This window comes from Eulemur rufifrons, chromosome 26, assembly GCF_041146395.1.
Source record: "Eulemur rufifrons isolate Redbay chromosome 26, OSU_ERuf_1, whole genome shotgun sequence".
NCBI classification, from domain to species: domain Eukaryota; kingdom Metazoa; phylum Chordata; class Mammalia; order Primates; family Lemuridae; genus Eulemur; species Eulemur rufifrons.
Genome location: NC_091008.1, coordinates 7,056,807 through 7,074,035, shown reverse-complemented (window position 1 = coordinate 7,074,035; position 17,229 = coordinate 7,056,807). Strand labels below are relative to the sequence as shown.

The window sequence follows — 17,229 nt, the reverse complement described above, 5'->3', positions numbered from 1 at the left end:
CTCAAGTGCATGATTTTGGGTTATTTTTTTTGCAGCCCTTTTATCTTTCAAAAGAGAAAATAACCTTGGATCTCTTTGAAATGTTGGGCCGTGTCTCTCTCTGCGTGTGGGTCCCCCCGTGCCAGGCCCACCAGGGACATGCGTTAAAAGTGCAGCTTCCTACGCTCCGTCTCAGACCAGAACGACAGGACGGCTGTGGGTGGCCCAGCACAGGGTCTGCACTTAACAAGCCCCCGCGGGTGACGTCGGTGCCCATTCGAGCCACCAGCTCCATCACAGGGAGAAATCACACCCCCAGGGCTCGCTGCTTTCTCTGAAGCACATGGGCTTTTTTCATCGATATCGCTACCATCTAAGTAGTAATTTCAGAGCCTGTAGATCTTAAAAAGGAAAAGATTTTAAGGCTCTCCAGAAGCACAATACACATCTGTATCTACAGCCTACACAGTGGAAATCTGCAAGTTTTTACTTATTCAACCAGGAAGTGTTTACTGAGTCGCTTTCGTGGCCCCTAAGATTGGGTGGAATGCGGTATTAATGCAGTCTCTGAAGTTATGGAAGTTACTGGCTAAAGATCTGATTACTTAGCTTCTTTGAGGTTATTTAAGGTTTCTGATCTGTATGAGGAGAGGCAAAAGAGAACGGCTGTAAACTCAAGTGTAGCTATAAATAGAATAGTCTGTCTGTTGCCTCCGTTTTCTGTTTTTCCACTTATAAACACCACCAAAGTCCCTGCTGCATTTTGGGGGCCCCCAAGAGCTGTTTATTTTGTAGCAGAAAAACAATGAAGGGGATTTTCTAAGTTTTTTTTTGATAGATGGAAGACCCATTTCTGGCTTCATGTCTGTGTTCTGTAACTTCTTGCTAACCAAGGCCCTCATCCTCAAGAGGGAAACTTCTAACTTCTAGTCATCTGGGCACTTTGGCTGCTCACATTACTCACTCCTGGAGCTTCTCCACTCACAGAGGAAGCTAGAAGCTCATGCAATGCAAAATCTAGAGGGATGCATTTCAACTTGTTCACCACATTCCATATTTATTATCCTAATGGAGTGTTCCAAGTGAAAATTAAAATCACTGTTGGAAATTCTTTCACTTCCTGGTTTCATGGCATCATGTCTGAACAAAGACTATAATCTTTGAGGAACAGCCGCGTAACAACTTTTGTTAATTGTGAGTCAAATTATAACGAGCCCGTGAGAGTAGGAAATGGAGCCGTAGCTGTATTAAATTACTTTATCCCATAAAAGGGTAAACGGACACAATTTAACTTCCTCCTTTCTGGATTATCCTTGTCCGGGATTAACTTCTGGAAAGTTTTAGACTAACAGAGAGATTTTAAAAAATGATGAGCAAATTAAAAGGAGACGTTTCAATGTAACGCCCTTGCTCGAGAGATTGTCGTTTCCTCTATTGGAAAACCTCTCAGATTCCTTTCTTATAAAACATTATACTACCTCAAACACAGAGTTTAATTTATGTTCTAATATTTAGGTTTTGTTTGGTTGAAATAAATGAAACAGGAAAAAAAAATGCCCATGTTTTTCTTCAGGGGTTAAAAGAACAATCTTTTCTTTCAACTTCAACGTGTGTGTTTTGGCTCCTAAATGATCATCACATTGTTCGCTTGTTTATTTGCATGGAAAATTGCATTTTTATTTTTATTCATTTTCTTCCCCAAATTTTGTGATCTGTGATCCATAAAGCATAATGGGCAAATAAAATTCCTCGATAGAAGAGGGTAGAAATTAGGGAAAGAATGTGAGCTTAAAGGATATAAATGGCAGGAAACATCGGAAACTCAGCAAACCCTGGCTATTTCAAGATATCTAGGAAACCATTTACATGACGTATCTGAAGATCAAGGAAACGATCGCTTCACACACAGACACACCACTGTTTTCCACAAATACAGAGTACTGAGATTAATAGAAATAAACTTCTTAAATCCATTAAAATTCATAAAATTCAGCATAGGTATTTATCATTAAATTTTTTTCTCAATCACCGAATGTAAAAAGACCATCTACAATTATGGGGTCGGATCATAAAATTTTTGATACTGAAAACATTCGTTGTATTTCAAAAGGTTGGAAACCAGAGGCCACAGTGATCAGATAATAAACGCAAGATATTGTTTTATTTCTCTATAACCACACGAGGCTTTTAGAGAAATATGTCCATCTTCTTGATGCCTTAAATTTAACCTGAATAATTTCCATTGTTTTTATTGCTAATTTGACAAATATGCTTTGAACTCACCCCAAATGCCAGCCACTTTTTAGGAACTGGGGCTACCGGAGTGAGCAAATCAAGCATAAATTCTTGCGCAGAGTTGATGGGGGGATAAATAATAGACTAGATAAGAATGTTCTATAGTGTATTACAAAGTGACTAGTGTTACGGGGAGAAACACAGCAGGGAATGAGGATAAAGTGTATGGTGTGAGGTAGGATGCAATGTTTGAGAAGTTGGTCAGGGAAGGCTTCCCTGGGAAGGACATCTGAGCAAAGACCTGAAAGAGACGAGGGAGTCAGCCATAGAGACATCAGGAGGAAGAGGAAGTGACCCAGCAGAAGGGACAGGAAGTGCAAAGAGCAAGGAGCCTGTGTGGTGGCCACAGATGGCGCGGGTGGGGTAACAGGAAGTGGAGCGGAGAGGAGGTGGAAAGAGAGGCAGGTCATACATCGCTCTTCCTCGGAAGGACTTCGGTTTTCCTTGAGCAAAAAAGAAGCCACAAAAGCTAGCGATGCCACGTGAAGGCTTTTGCAAGAATTCTTCATCGCACAGGTGAACTGTTTGTTTGCATGACACTATACTGAATACAGAGACATAGAGCACTCGATAGTTTTCTGCAAGCCAGTTACATATTTTCTTCGTAATCTTGTAATCTTGGTCTCTCCTCTTGCTTTGTTTAATAGATCTTTTTTAATAATGAAAACAAAAATTTAAATTTATTTTAAAATTATCAAAATTTACTAACTGTAATCTGAATCAATGGTTTTTATTCTTATATAAAATGTGAAGCAAAAATGGTGTATATGCTAAAATAAAACTCTTGGGTCACGATTATAGAATAATTACACTAATTCTATAGGGCACTCATGAAAATTACTTATTACTTTATTTTATATAAGAGAATTTAAAAGGTTTTATAATGTTTACATATTACCCCAAATATATGAATTTATATGAATTTACTTTTTTTTTTCTTCTCTTACAGGAAAATATACATGCAAGAGTAAGTATTTTTTTTTAATGATAGAGATCAAATATAAGAATCATGGGGAAAACTGCTGAATGTTTGTGTCCAAATCAGAATCTCTGGTTTTTACAATCACGTGTATTGCTTTTAATAAATAAGTCAGGATTGCAAAGGCCAGATATTATTGTTGCCTCAGATTTAGATATTACCTTGTTTCTAATTTGTGTGAGATGATCTTACTTATTAAATTACTATCAAATATACTTTATTACACTTTTTAGAAGAATCCTGATATATAATTTAGGAAGTTTGCTGATGCCAGGAACTCTTTGGGGACTGGTCATCATACATGCGTTTAGGAATCTTAATGTGTCCAAAGCGACTTCCTCTGAACAACAGTAGTCTTTAAAAAAAATCTGATTAATACTATAATATTTTTGAAGGTCCCATAGATTAATGCGCAAGAAAATACAAGTATGTCTTATACTAAAATATTGAGTTTCTTCTTTTTTTTTTGTTGAGACAGAGTCTCACTTTGTTGCCCAGGCTAGAGTGAGTGCCGTGGCGTCAGCTTAGCTCACAGCAACCTCAAACTCCTGAGCTCAAGCGATCCTACTGCCTCAGCCTCCCGAGTAGCTGGGACTACAGGCATGCGCCATTATGCCCGGCTAATTTTTTCTATATAGATTTTTAGGTGTCCATATAATGTCTTTCTATTTTTAGTAGAGACGGGGTCTCGCTCAGGCTGGTCTCGAACTCCTGACCTTGAGCAATCCACCCGCCTCGGCCTCCCAGAGTGCTAGGATTACAGGCGTGAGCCACCGCGCCCGGCCGAAGTTTCTTCTAATTTGGATTGTTGGGTGATTTATGGAGAAAAAAATTATACACATATGCAACATGGAAATGAAAGAGTAAGATGAAATAGCTAGTCCCTAGGACAATATCGAAATTATTTTATAAAAACGTATGCACATACTCTGAAAGATGTCCAAATTTTGAGAAGAAAATCATGGCTAGGCTGATTAATACTGAAAGGATGATATGGACTTAAATACAAACTCAGATTTACCAGGACTTTGAAAGGCACGTGATTGGCTTATCACACTCAGCAACTCTCTAAAGTCCTGAGAACCTAGCGTGTGTGTGTGTGTGTGTGTGTGCGCGCGTGTGTGCTTTAAACTCCTAAGAGTTTGCCTCAAAAAATATAAAATTTGCAAAATAGAAATTATATTATTTAAGCCCTACATACCTGTCATGTATGCTTTGGTGCAGAGCAGCAGTCAGGAAAGAGTCCAGACTGAGCAGGAGGAACCGGGCATCATAGAGACCAGTAGACCAAGGCTGTACACCTCAGTCATGCTGCGAAGTTGATTTTTAAGACAGCAAACAGGAGACCAATTCTATCACTTAATAAGCCTTTTCTTTCCAAAAGAAAAAAAATATCCTGCAGGATAAACAGATACGAGTAGATCCGTTTTGTGAGTTTCCCATTCCGCGATCATTTGCATTTGAAGAGGTGCATGAGCTTTTCTGGCTTCTCCTCAGAGACAGAAGACTGGGGTGGGGGTGGGGGGTGGTGGCAGAGCCTCCTTGCAAAGCCTGTGTCCCTGGCATCGTGCCAAGGCCGGGAGCTTCGCATAAATCAGTGATTAGAGAAGAACTTCATAAGCTACCAATTCTGCTTATGCGTCTTTTTCTAAAGCTTAGGTCTTCACAAGCAAAACATAAAATAGAGAGGAGGAGAGTGACTCAGAGGAGGAGAGGGAGGTATTCTTCTTATGCAATTAGCATGCACGGACTCCTACATACAGAACACCTAAAACAAACAGTGCATTACATTGAAACACTTGCTTAAGAAATGGCCCTAGCGTTTGCAGCAATCCTGCGGTGTGGGAGTTAGCCAGGTGGCGTGTGCCCCTCTCGCCTACTCCAGACATCAAGAACCAGGAAAGAAGAGCAGTCACAGCGTGTGGCTGGATGAACCTCAAAGCCAAGTTCGTCATGAGTTATTTTCCTTCATGTTCTCCTGGCTCAGGTCACGAAGCACACACGCTGCTGCAGAACATGCTGGAAGGCAGCATCAAGTGCTGCGCAATTGTCGGGCTCTTTAGTGGTAAAGGCCAGAAATGTCGCAGCCGAAAGGGGCATTTAAGAGATGGGGGTTTTTCAATGGCATCAAAAAAAAAAAAAAAATCCCTTATTTATGGCAACTGAAAATTTTCTGCTCTTTGAATTTTTTTTTTTGTTTTACAATCTACATTTTAAAAAATACAGAGAAAGTAAAAGTTATCTACGTCTAAAATATTTACTTTGCATTATAATCTTATGCAAACATCAGACAGTATTGAAGCGACAAGAACCATAGAATCCCTCACTAAAGAGTTCCCAAGAGGGAGGCCGAGACGGGTGGATCGCTGGAGGTCAGGAGTTCGAGACCAGCCTGAGCAAGAGCGAGACCCCGTCTCTACTAAAAATAGAAAGAAATTATATGGAAAACTAAAATATATATATACAAAAAATTAGCCGGGCGAGGTGGCGCATGCCTGTAGTCCCAGCTACTCGGGAGGCTGAGGCAGAAGGATCGCTTGAGCCCAGGAGTTTGAGGTTGCTGTGAGCTAGGCTGACACCACGGCACTCACTCTAGCCAGGGCAACAGAGTGAGACTCTGTCTCAAAAAAAAAAAAAAGAGTTCCCAAGAAAGCATCTGATACAAGCCCCGTGTTCTAAAGCAAGAAGAAAAAGATGCCTGTTCTCAATGTCACTGTCACTAGAGATGCAGTGTTTTGTTTTCTTCATGCTTTCACCCCTTTGCATACGTGTTCCCCGTCTGACCGGCTATTCCCACCTTTGGATCTCAGGGTTCCTGTTAATCTCAAAATGTCATTTTCTCTTGCTGGTATTTTTAAAATTATTGAAGAAATACTGCAAAATAAAGATAATAAAAATGAGGACAGTAAAGATAACTGGTAGTCACGTTCCAAAGGTAACATCCACATTGTTTTATAACTGCATAATATTCTACCTGATATATATATATATATATATATATATATATATCGTAAGTTAGTTTACCAAACCCTCACTGAGAGTTGAATTGTGTCTGTCTTATAAACACTGATGTTCCGTGTTCATTTTTATATATGATCTTTGTACGATAATCTTATTATTTACTTAGGATGAATTTCTAAAAGCAGAGTTGCCAAAACAAATGGTGGCTTTGGACACATATTGTCAAAAAATGTCAGAAAAGTTGAGCTAATTTGTATTCCCATTACCCATACATGAATTGTCCATTTACCCACTACTTGCCAACACGAGAGACAATTAATATTATAGTTGTATCTTTATAACTTGCAATAGGCCAGAAACGGTATTTTGTTGTTTTAATCTGTATTACTGATGATCTTGGGCATTTTTCTTGTGTGTTTGACAATCTGTATTTCATCTCTAGTGAATGATCTTTTTAAGTGATTATTTACTTTTATTAAGATGTTCATCTTTCTGTAATAGATTTGTAATGTCTCTGTAATTAGCAAGTATATTACCCTTGTCTGTCTTACGTACTATAAATGATTTTTCCAGCTTCTCATTTGACTTTTAACATAGTTTATGGCTGCTTCTGGTTTTGTTTTTAATCCATACTAAATTTTTAAATAGACTTACTGTGATTCTCTCCTGTGGTGTTTGGATTTTTGTGCCTTGCTTAGAGACTCCAACATGAGTTTTTAAAAGTGTAATAGCACGTTTTATTTAAGTTATTGTATGGTTTCATTTTTTAAAATTAAATATTTGATCATCTTAGAAATTATTTGGGTATAAATAATGATGTAGAAATCCATTTTTATTATTTTTTTGTATATGGCTAATTATCACAACATCTGATATTGAATAATTCATTTTTTTCCACTAAATAGGAACGTCATATTTACCATGTACTTAATTTCCATACAAATTTTTATCTATTTCTTGATTTTCTACTGTAAAATAAATATTAAATTAGGATACCTGTGGTCATGAAATAGAGGAAATTCAAAGTAATATAGTTAATAGTTACATGATTTTTTCTTATCTAAGAAATATAGATGTGCCTCATGTTGAATATCTGATTTTTTCTGTTTTTAGCATAGTTTTTTACATTGTTTAAATGTCAGTTTTATTTTCATTGTGCAACTTTTTTTCTTACATTTCATGTGAAGCTTTTCACAGAAAAACTGGCTGCTGCTACAACAAAGACAGCTGTGTTTACTTGACTTTGTAAAATCCCAATAATAATTTGTAATGAGATTAGCGTAGCTACTTATGGCACTAAGTACTTGCCAAAGTGTTCACGACAAGACAGAGGAAGACGGAACAGCATTGCAAATTAATAACTATGTAGTTTTCAGCCCAGTAGGGACGGGGGATTGTCACACATTGGCTCACACGCTGCGGGGGCGATGCGCTAATTGGCTTCCCGACTGGGATCGGTCCTAGCACACACAGGACTCATCTGCCTGGCACAGTTATCAGAATTTAATCTTTCTGGGCGGGATTAGATGGGGTGAGCTCTGTGGCACTGAGTACTCGCACTGTCGTTATCTTACAACGCGTCCTCTATCTCGCCTACCATATTGCTTGTCTGTCTGATGCAGATACCCGACCATCTCCGCTCTTCACTTGGGCAACCGTCCGAAGTAGATGTCTGCAGTCAAAAGTGTCTGGGAGCTTTCTCTTCCCTGAGAATGCCTGTCTTAGGATTGGCATTTATTATGCTTTTAAAAAAAAACAATAATCATTTATAATTGTTATTTGAAACGTAAAATTGAGAAAATAGAACCCTGACGCCCAAGAGTGATGGAGAAAGAAGGAATAATACTATTTGGACACAGCTAAAGGGCCTAGGTTGGTATTTTTGGCAGACCTACGTAAGAAGAAAAGAGATACTTGCTCAAAGCTGCAAGTATATCATTTAATATATCTGGGGTTTTTTTGGTTTTTTTATAATTGAAAATAAAAAGTATGTGTATAACTATAGTCCACACTAATAAGTTATTTTATTAAGTCGGATTTTCTTTGATTGAAATGTTTGATCTTGTTTATATTTTTGATAATATTTTCAGTGATTCTCAAAAGATTAAATGAATTAATATTTGGTGATAAAGGAAAAACACAAAAGAAATTCTAACCATATTCATAGAGATAACATGATTTCCTCTAATCAAGTTAATACCTTCTACATCCCTGACTTGTTTCTTAAAGGAATTATTTCTACTTACGTGTCTAAACTCTATTGTTAAAGAGTCTTTGCTTATGATACCTAAGACAATGCTGGCCTTCATATTCAAAAGTTCTGCTATTGATACACCATCAGTTAGAAAATACATTTTAGTTATTTTTTTCGGTATTTATAATAGATCTACATTTTTTTATCCACTTCACTCTGTCTTCTTGGAAACCAATAATCACTCTCTCTCTCTCCCTCTCTCTTTTTCTCTCTCCCTCCTTCCCTCCCTGTCACCTTCTCTTCTTACCTCCCTCCCTTCCTTCCTTAATACATTGGTGCAAATGGATAGGAAGTGCCGATAAAGCATATTAAAGCAACTCTTTTCTCCCTTGCAAACCCTTAATATTTGTTCTTTTTTTCCCTAAATGTTGCCTTTTGATTTGCTTTAGTCTTTGTATTATGCTGTCATCATTTTCTCTGCATGTGAACAAAGCCCCTCAGGCATTTATTCAGGACCATTATGCAACTTTTTGTAAAAAAAAAAAAAAAAAAACTCAATATAAAAAAAAAGCACATTACAGAAAAATCTGAGAACTCTGTCATTTCTCAGTCTATAAATATGCGTTGAGAAGAATACTGTATGTCATGCTGGAGATAGAGTGGTGACAGAGAAATTGATCATAAACTTGTAAATAGGGAAACAAGATGATTCTGGATAGTGATAAGTGATGTGATGAAAATAAGGTGGGGAGATGTGACAGTGACTGGTGTGTGTGTGTGTGTGTACATGTGTGCTCATGTATGTATCTGTGTGCGCATGTGTGTGTACATGCGTGCATCTGTATGCACAGGTGATGTATCTGCATACACATGTGCATGTACATGTATGTACACGTACACATGGATATACATGTATGTATCTGCACACGTGTATGCACACATCTACACATGTGTGCATGTACATGTATCTGCACACATGTGTGCATGTACATGTATGTAGCTGCATGCACATGTGCGTGTACATGCACGCACCTGTATGCATGTGTGCACGTATCTGCATACACATGTGCGCACCTGCATGCACATGTGCACATACATGTATGTACACACATGGATATACATGTATGTATCTGCACACATGTGCAAGTATCTGCACACGTACATGTATGCATCTACACATGTGTGCATGTACATGTATCTGCACACGTGTGTGCGTGTACATGTATGTATCTGCATGCACATGTGCATGTACCTGTAATCAAAGTTCCTGATTTTCTCATTTATCAAATGAAGAGTTGAATTAGATGATCTCTGAGACGTCTTCAGACCTTTCCTAACGATGCAAATTTTCTAATTTTGTTCCACATTTTTCTATCTGTTTTACTATTCTAATTATGTGGATTATCGTTTATCCATTAGTACTTTAAAAAAATAACGGGAGCACGAAAAATCCAGCTATCAGGATTTGAAAATATTGTCTCTATTTCCTATTCACCGTGTCTCTTTATCTGTCTCTGCATAAAGAGGCTTGTAGAAATCACTGCCTTCCGGTTGAAAGGTCATGGACCGTGGGTTGGACAGCGGCCTGACTACTTGTAGCTTCTTTCCCTCCTGGGAACTGCGTGCCCCGGTGGCATTGCTCTGTCCTCGTCTCAGAAGATATTAGTCACTTGGGGACCTGTTGGCTAAAGAGTTCCACATGGGAAGTCCCTGTGTGACAGAAATGATTAGTGACAGTGATGGTAATAATAACTAGAGGACTGTCACATTGATCACAAATCTCTTTTGAGGACTGTGGTAGGACCTCTGAAACCTTGTAGATGCAACTTCTCAATTTGGTGGGAGAGAGATGACAATGCTTTCTGTGGCTATACTTTGCGAGTCATCTGTTTAGATTTTTAAATAATGAGTTTACTTTCCTCACTAATCATCGCAAAAATACCACCAGGAAAAATGCATTTTTCTTGGTTGTCCTGGAAAAATACACTTTGAAATGATTTCCCACTATAGTATAGAGTCTGTTATTTAAGAAAGTACAAGGAGCTTGGATGAAAATCACGCTCTGAGTCCCTCTTAGTGGACAGAGATACTTGTCAGTTTCCTTTTAGGTTTCTGTTTAGTATTAGAGTCTTTCCCCCTTGCATTTTTTTTCTGTCTTCCTTTGCACTTCCCGTCAGTTAGAGATTTTATATAGCCAAATGGAGAAAAATAAAAAGAGAGAGAAAAACAGTTCCGGGAGTCATCATTTAAAATATTGCAAAAATGAAAAGGAGTTCATAAAGCCACGTTTGTGAAACTGATATTACGTATCTCTGTTACAGAGGCAAACCAAACTTACTGGACATGGGCTCCTTGATGATCAAACCGATCCAGCGCGTGATGAAATACCCCTTATTGCTGTGTGAGCTCCGGAACTCCACCCCTGCCTCCCACCCGGATCACAGGGCGCTGGGGGACGCCTTTGCCGCCGTGAAGGACATCAACGTTAACATCAACGAACTCAAAAGAAGGAAAGATTTAGGTGGGAAGAGATACGATGAATTGGTGGTTTCCCGTGTGTGGAATGTTGTGTTTTTGAGCATCAGAATGTCTGAACAGCAAACACGATCATTTGAGATCCAGGTAGAAGCTGGGGAGGGGACAGCGTGGTTTTGTCTTGTCAGCTGCGTTCAGGAGAAGATGACACTTTTTTTTTTTTTAATCAAACAGCCGTGTACTGAACCTCATTTGGCCACTGCACTCCTGGTGATGCATTGTGGGTTGAGATGCGCAGAGCGCGAGGTCCTCCTGTTGCTGGAGGTGCGTGGGGTGAGAAGGGGACACGGTGACAGGGACGCTCGTGCAGAGCAGCTGGGAAGGGGCAGACCCAGGTGAGGGGCCCGGCCAGTGCCAGGAGCTCATCTGGTCCTGGCACACAGAGGATGAAGATGTTTTTGGCAATAATTTCTCTACTGATGGCAGCAAGTATACTTCTCTCTAGAATTAACAAATTATTAACTATTTGTAAGCTAAGAAGTAAAATCAGCATTTAATATAAAAGGGAGATTTCAAAACAGGAAAGATAATGATTCCTACATATCCCAGAGGTAGTAATGCCCTGGGCTAGGGTGTGGGTCCTCCAGTGTGATTTGGGTCCATAAAGTTCTTTCTTTCTTTTTTTTTTTTTGAGACAGAGTCTCACTCTGTCAACCAGGCTAGAGTGCCGTGGCGTCAGCCTAGCTCACAGCAACCTCAAACTCCTGGGCTCAAGTGATCCTCCTGCCTCAGCCTCCCGAGTAGCTGGGACTACAGGCATGCGCCACCATGCCCAGCTAATTTTTTCTATATATTTTTAGTTGTCCAGCTAATTTCTTTCTATTTTTAGTAGAGATGGATTCTAGTCCTTGCTCAGGCTGGTCTCGAACTCCTGACCTCAAGTGATACTCCTGCCTCAGCCTCCCAGAGTGCTGGGATGACAGGCGTGAGCCACCACGCCCGGCCCCATAAAGTTCTTAATTGTCCTTGTGCTCCTAATATTAAACCTCAGTTCTGCCTAAAAGCAATAGCAGGACTTTAGAAGTAACTGGTCTAACCACTTCCTTTATTTTTGTTTTTATTTCTAATTTTTATTCAAAAACTAATATATTTGTACTAATACATTATAAAGAAATGTATAGAGTAAAAAGTAAAAGTTATAGAGTAAAAGAGACTAAACAAATTCAAGAGACAGTATACAAAGGATTACTGTCCAGAATATATAATTATTGATATTAAATCAAGTATAAAAACATTTTAATATGAAAAGGTTAATAATGAAAAGCAATTCACAGAAAGGCCAAAAAGTCTAAAAATGCTATGCTTCACTAATAATCGGGGAAATGCAAATTAAAATCACAATGATATATCATTCCCAGCCCAACAGATTGGCAAGAACAGAAAAAAGAATGGATGATGTTAAGTGCTGAATCTCAGTCTTAATCTACAGCTGAGAACATAAATTGGAATCATCGCTTCAGAGAGAACAATTTGACAATATCTAGTAAAGCTGAAGATGCACACACCAGAGACTCAGGAAATCAATTTCTAGGTATTTGTTCTAGAGAAACTCTTGCCCATGTGCTTAAAAAGATGTGTACTAGCAACTAGCATTGTTCATAGATGCAAAAAAAAAAAAAAAAAACCTTATGTCTTTATCCAGATAATGGATAAACTGCATATTACACACCATGATGCCATGAGAAGATAAAAATTAGTGAAGTCACAGTACATGTATCAGTTGGGTTAATCACAAAAACATAATCTTAAGCTTAAAAATAAGTAAATTAGCAAATAATAGGATATGTGCAATATGGTACCATTTTTATAAGGTTCAAAAATATTCGAAGTAATACTATATATTGTACGATTCCAGACATCCACAGTAAAGACGTTAAAATAGATTAAAAATAATAAACCACGTTATTTAGGATAGCAATTCCCTTTAGGGATCCAACATGGGGACCAGGGAGGCTTCAAGTGTTAGGTGATTTAAAAAAAAAAAGATTGGAAACAAAGCAAAATGTTAAGATTTGACAAAGCTGGAAGGTGGATAATGAATGATATATTATTCTTCATACTTTGCTGTTTACTTAAACTATTTCAAAGTTATAAAGAGCAAAATTTTTTCACTCCTATGTTTCCAGTTTGCATAGCTGACATTTTATTAAGTTTCCTTCAAACTTCCCATGTCCTTTTTTCCTATTTTCTTTTTCCCATCTCTGTCTCTGTCTCTCCCCAGCTCACTCCTCTCTCCTTTTTCCTTTCCTTCCTTCCTGCAACATGTATGGATCATAGTCTGTTTTTTTCCAAAATAATTTAATCATATATCATAAACATTCTTCCAATTAATATTGCCTTCCTCTTATCGCTTCCTTAGTATTCCATTTATGAGTGTATCACAGTTTATTAAACTATTCCTCCATGGATAAACTTTCAGATTGTTTCCAGTATCTCGCTATTAGACAAAATGCTGTAGCAAACCAAACTTTGCACACTTGATTACAGAAAGCAGATTTCTCTGCATGAACTTCCCAGTCATAGACTATGAATATTTTCATTTTTGTTCGATTGTGCCAAATTGTTCTTTACAAAAACTGTGTGGACTTAACCCTCATCAGCAGTGTCTAAGATTGTCCATCTCCCTACACTTTTATCAACACTGAACGTTAGAGCTATTTAACATTTCAAACGACATGAGAGGCGAAAATGATTTTAAGGTAAGTAAAGCTCAGAGAAATGACTCAATGTGACCCACCTCTCTCAGCTGGTGAAGAGCCACTCTGGGATCTGAGGTCTCCTTACATTGGGGACAGCTGCCTTTTCATGAGTTGGGTCCTGATTCCTCATTCCAGAGGCCCCGATACTAGATTATCTGCGAAGCGAGGGAGAGCTTTTTTTCTAGCACCAGGGGTTTCTTCAATGTGGGAGACGAGTGAGCCTGGAGCCTTGAGGACCTCGTGTCCTCGAACGGCTGCATTTCTGAAGGTCACAGAGGTGAGTTCTGAGACAGGGCTGGGCATTGGGACCACAGCTTAGCGTACATGCAGCAGAGAGTCCAAAATCACCTAGATTTTTACCTGGAATACAAACAGCGATCTTGGAAACTGTGGGCGGAGTGCACACTTTCTACGCTGCGTGTTTCCAGATACGTGATTGCATCCTTCCTTCCTTTCCAGTTCTCAAATACAAGAAGAATGACGAGGAGGAATCGCTCAAAGACAAACTGTCTAAACTCAACATTCATTCAATTAGCAAGAAATCCAAGAGAGTGACAAATCATCTGAAGATTCTGACCCGAGGAGAATCGCAGGTAATTTTTCTTCCTGGGCCACGTGTATTTTCCCAAGGAACACGGATGCGGATATTTCTGTGAGATTCTGTTTGGCTCTAGCAGGGCTATTTCTAGGATGGTGAGAATCAAGGCCATTGCCGTACACTCTTCCATTCTCCTCTCTCTCCCTGGAGAAAATGGGGGCGGGAGCAGGGCTGGGCTGGTCCTGACTCCGTCTTGGCTGTGGTGCTGCCGCCCAGCAAGCAGACAGAGGAGTGACAGGGACATTAAAGATGTGGGACCTAAGATGCCCCAGGAGTCCTGACACTCGTCACCAGCCTGCACGGAGCACACACTGTGACCCAAGGCAATGCCGTATCTGTATTTCATCTATTAAAACAAAGTGTGTAGATGCAAAACTTAGTGTGGTTTTCTTCTCCTGCCCCGTATCCGCCTCCTCCTCCCCTACCCCCCAGAGGCACGTTGTGTTAGTGGGAACTGCTCTGCGTCAGCCCTTCGGCCCGGCTTGAACCATTTTCATTGCAACCCCTGATAAATAATGGATGGATCAGCGAAGGCTCTTAGACTTTAATGTGCGTGAGAATCACCCGAGGAGCTCGCTGAAAGACAAATTCTAAGATTCTACCTGGTTCAAGCGTGCAATTAGAAGCCTGTATTTTTACAAACACTCCAGGTGTTTTGGAGCAAATGACCTTGAAATAAGCCATCAGTGGGACACTTGGAGAATCACAGGATAGAAAGGTCACGGTCCTGAGGTCGTGATACAGTGGGCTTCTAACCAGTAGGGAGGATGGTTCTTAGGAGACCATACAGTCCTTTTTTTTTTTCTTCTCATTTGCCAGTTTTCATCACTTGTTAACATCTCTAACTAAGGTTTTTAGTTTGAACCAGAGGCAACTATAGGTTGGTTCAGCGTTGGTGTTAGATGGCTCATGGTAGCTGCTGTAGTTTTTTTGTTTTTTTTTTCCCTTCTTCATCAAATCTTTGCAGCTTTCTGACCACTTAGATAGAAGCGGCCTCTTCCTCCTCTGAATGCCTAATACACTCACATCCTCATCTTGGCACAATTCATATTTGCGGCATAGGAAAGAAATTATGCACAGGGTCTTTGAAGTTCTATAAACTTGGGTTTGAACTCCACCTCTGCCACTTAATAAGTATTTGTTCGGGGCACAAAAATTCAATGTAATCATGCGTAAAGTGGGATTGCACTAGTACCTAACACGTGGGGTGGGTGTGAGGATTGAGATGATGCCTATATAAAGAAAGCACCTGATGTGGTGTGTAAGCTCTCAATATGTATTGTCTGCCATTACCATCATCATCATCATCATCATTTCCTATCATTGCCTTGTATTGTTACTTGCCTTTGCATGTGCAGACTTCTTGCTTCCTGCGTGATGCAAACTCCTCCCTGTGTGGCATATTAATCAGGTGTTATACTTTCTCTGTTGTGTAATGTTTTGACATATTAAAATACCCTTCTGGCTAAGGCGAGACTGCCCCTTCCAGGGCTGGACAATTCTTAGAGACAGCAAACAGCTGGGAATACAACTTTCGTACGCAAACCAACCGATCCCAAGTCTAGATCTCCGACCACTTCCTTGTCTAACCTGGACACACGGAGCCAATATTTCTCCCGCCCTAAGCCAGCTCAAGGCCAGGTACCGGGCAACGAGAGGTCACCCCTACAGCCCAAAGCCCCTGGGAAGCATTCCCTCTGCCCTGCCTGGCCTTTCCCGAGGAAGACCCCAGCAAAGGCTCTGGCCTAGACTTTGTCCTCACTCCTGTCTTCTGCCACCTGACTTTAACCCTGGTGCTTTTCCGGTGACCCTGAGTGGCATGTGATGACCGGTGACATGATAAAGTTCTCCCTTCCAAGCCTTGCTCTGGTCTCCCCCTGTGGCAGTACGGAATTTACAATACCAGAGCCAACACGGACATTCTCAGAACACGGGGTTTGGGTCGTTCTTGTGTCTACTGCTTTAGATCCCCCGAGGTGCTCACTAGGTCCCTGCCCACAGGAGGCTCCTCCTCTCAGTGTGGCACTGCACTGCGGGAAGTTTGGGATATTCACGGTACAGGTTCACAGACCAGGGAAAGGATGATCAAGATATTTCAACTAAAAACAACGGTCATCAAACTGAATTGGAAATTCATCTGAGAAGCAATTTCAGCCCCTGTAGGCCTGTGTAAATGTATTGCAAACAATTCTCCCCACTCTGGAATTTTGCTTCTGACTCAAGACAATTCTACCATGGAACAATACGCAATGCAGGCTCTAATTCTGGGCAGCCTTTTGAATAACCTGTTATAGTCTTTACCATATTTATCATCAGCTTCTTATATTTTTCATTTGTGAACTAGAAGGGAATCGTAGTTAAAGTAGCCTGAAGGGGTATTAATGAGATTTTTTTCCCCCTTAATCCTTTGAGAGGATGTCCTGTCAGCAATGAAGCATTTTACTGCTAATCAGAAAATCAGCTGCACAGGCTGGACTGGAGGAGAGATAAATCTCGAATCAATCAATTTTGCACTTGTCAGCAGCTCAGGTGAAATATTGGTCGAGTGAGGGAGTAAAGCTATTACCCAGGAGGAAGATTCTATTCAATTCATCACCCACGTATCGAACTCTCGTGGACCAGGCACTGTTAGAGATCAGGAATGCAGGTTCTGAATTCGGACCGCTTGGGCTCGAATCCTGATCCTACCTGGTACTGTGAGTAAGTTTCTTTACCTCCCTGTACTAGTTAGGGTAAAGGCCAGACATCTGTCACAAAGAGATTGCAAAGCATAGTAGCTTCCGTCAGGGACTCATCCATGTCTCTCTCCTATAACTACCCTGAGATGTGAGCCCAGATGGGCTCTGCCTCATAAGCCCCTTGGGGAACCCAGTTCTTCCAGCGCTTTTCCTAAACACGCTGTCTTCCCCTGCCTGGTTGAAGCTGGGTTGCTACCATGTCTGCATTCCAGCCCCAAGGACAAGGCTACGAGGCTGAGACTCAGAAGCGA

At 40.1% G+C, this 17,229-nt stretch overlaps 1 protein-coding gene across 1 annotated transcript in view; it reads left to right on the top strand.

Annotated features, from left to right (window-relative positions):
* Positions 1-17,229, top strand: part of ARHGEF38 (Rho guanine nucleotide exchange factor 38) — a 42,291-nt gene that overhangs the window by 1,810 nt on the left and 23,252 nt on the right. Inside the window, 3 exon segments of the mRNA XM_069459053.1 lie at positions 3,224-3,241; positions 10,730-10,929; positions 14,102-14,235. Of these exon segments, the coding sequence (XP_069315154.1) occupies positions 3,224-3,241; positions 10,730-10,929; positions 14,102-14,235 (352 nt within the window).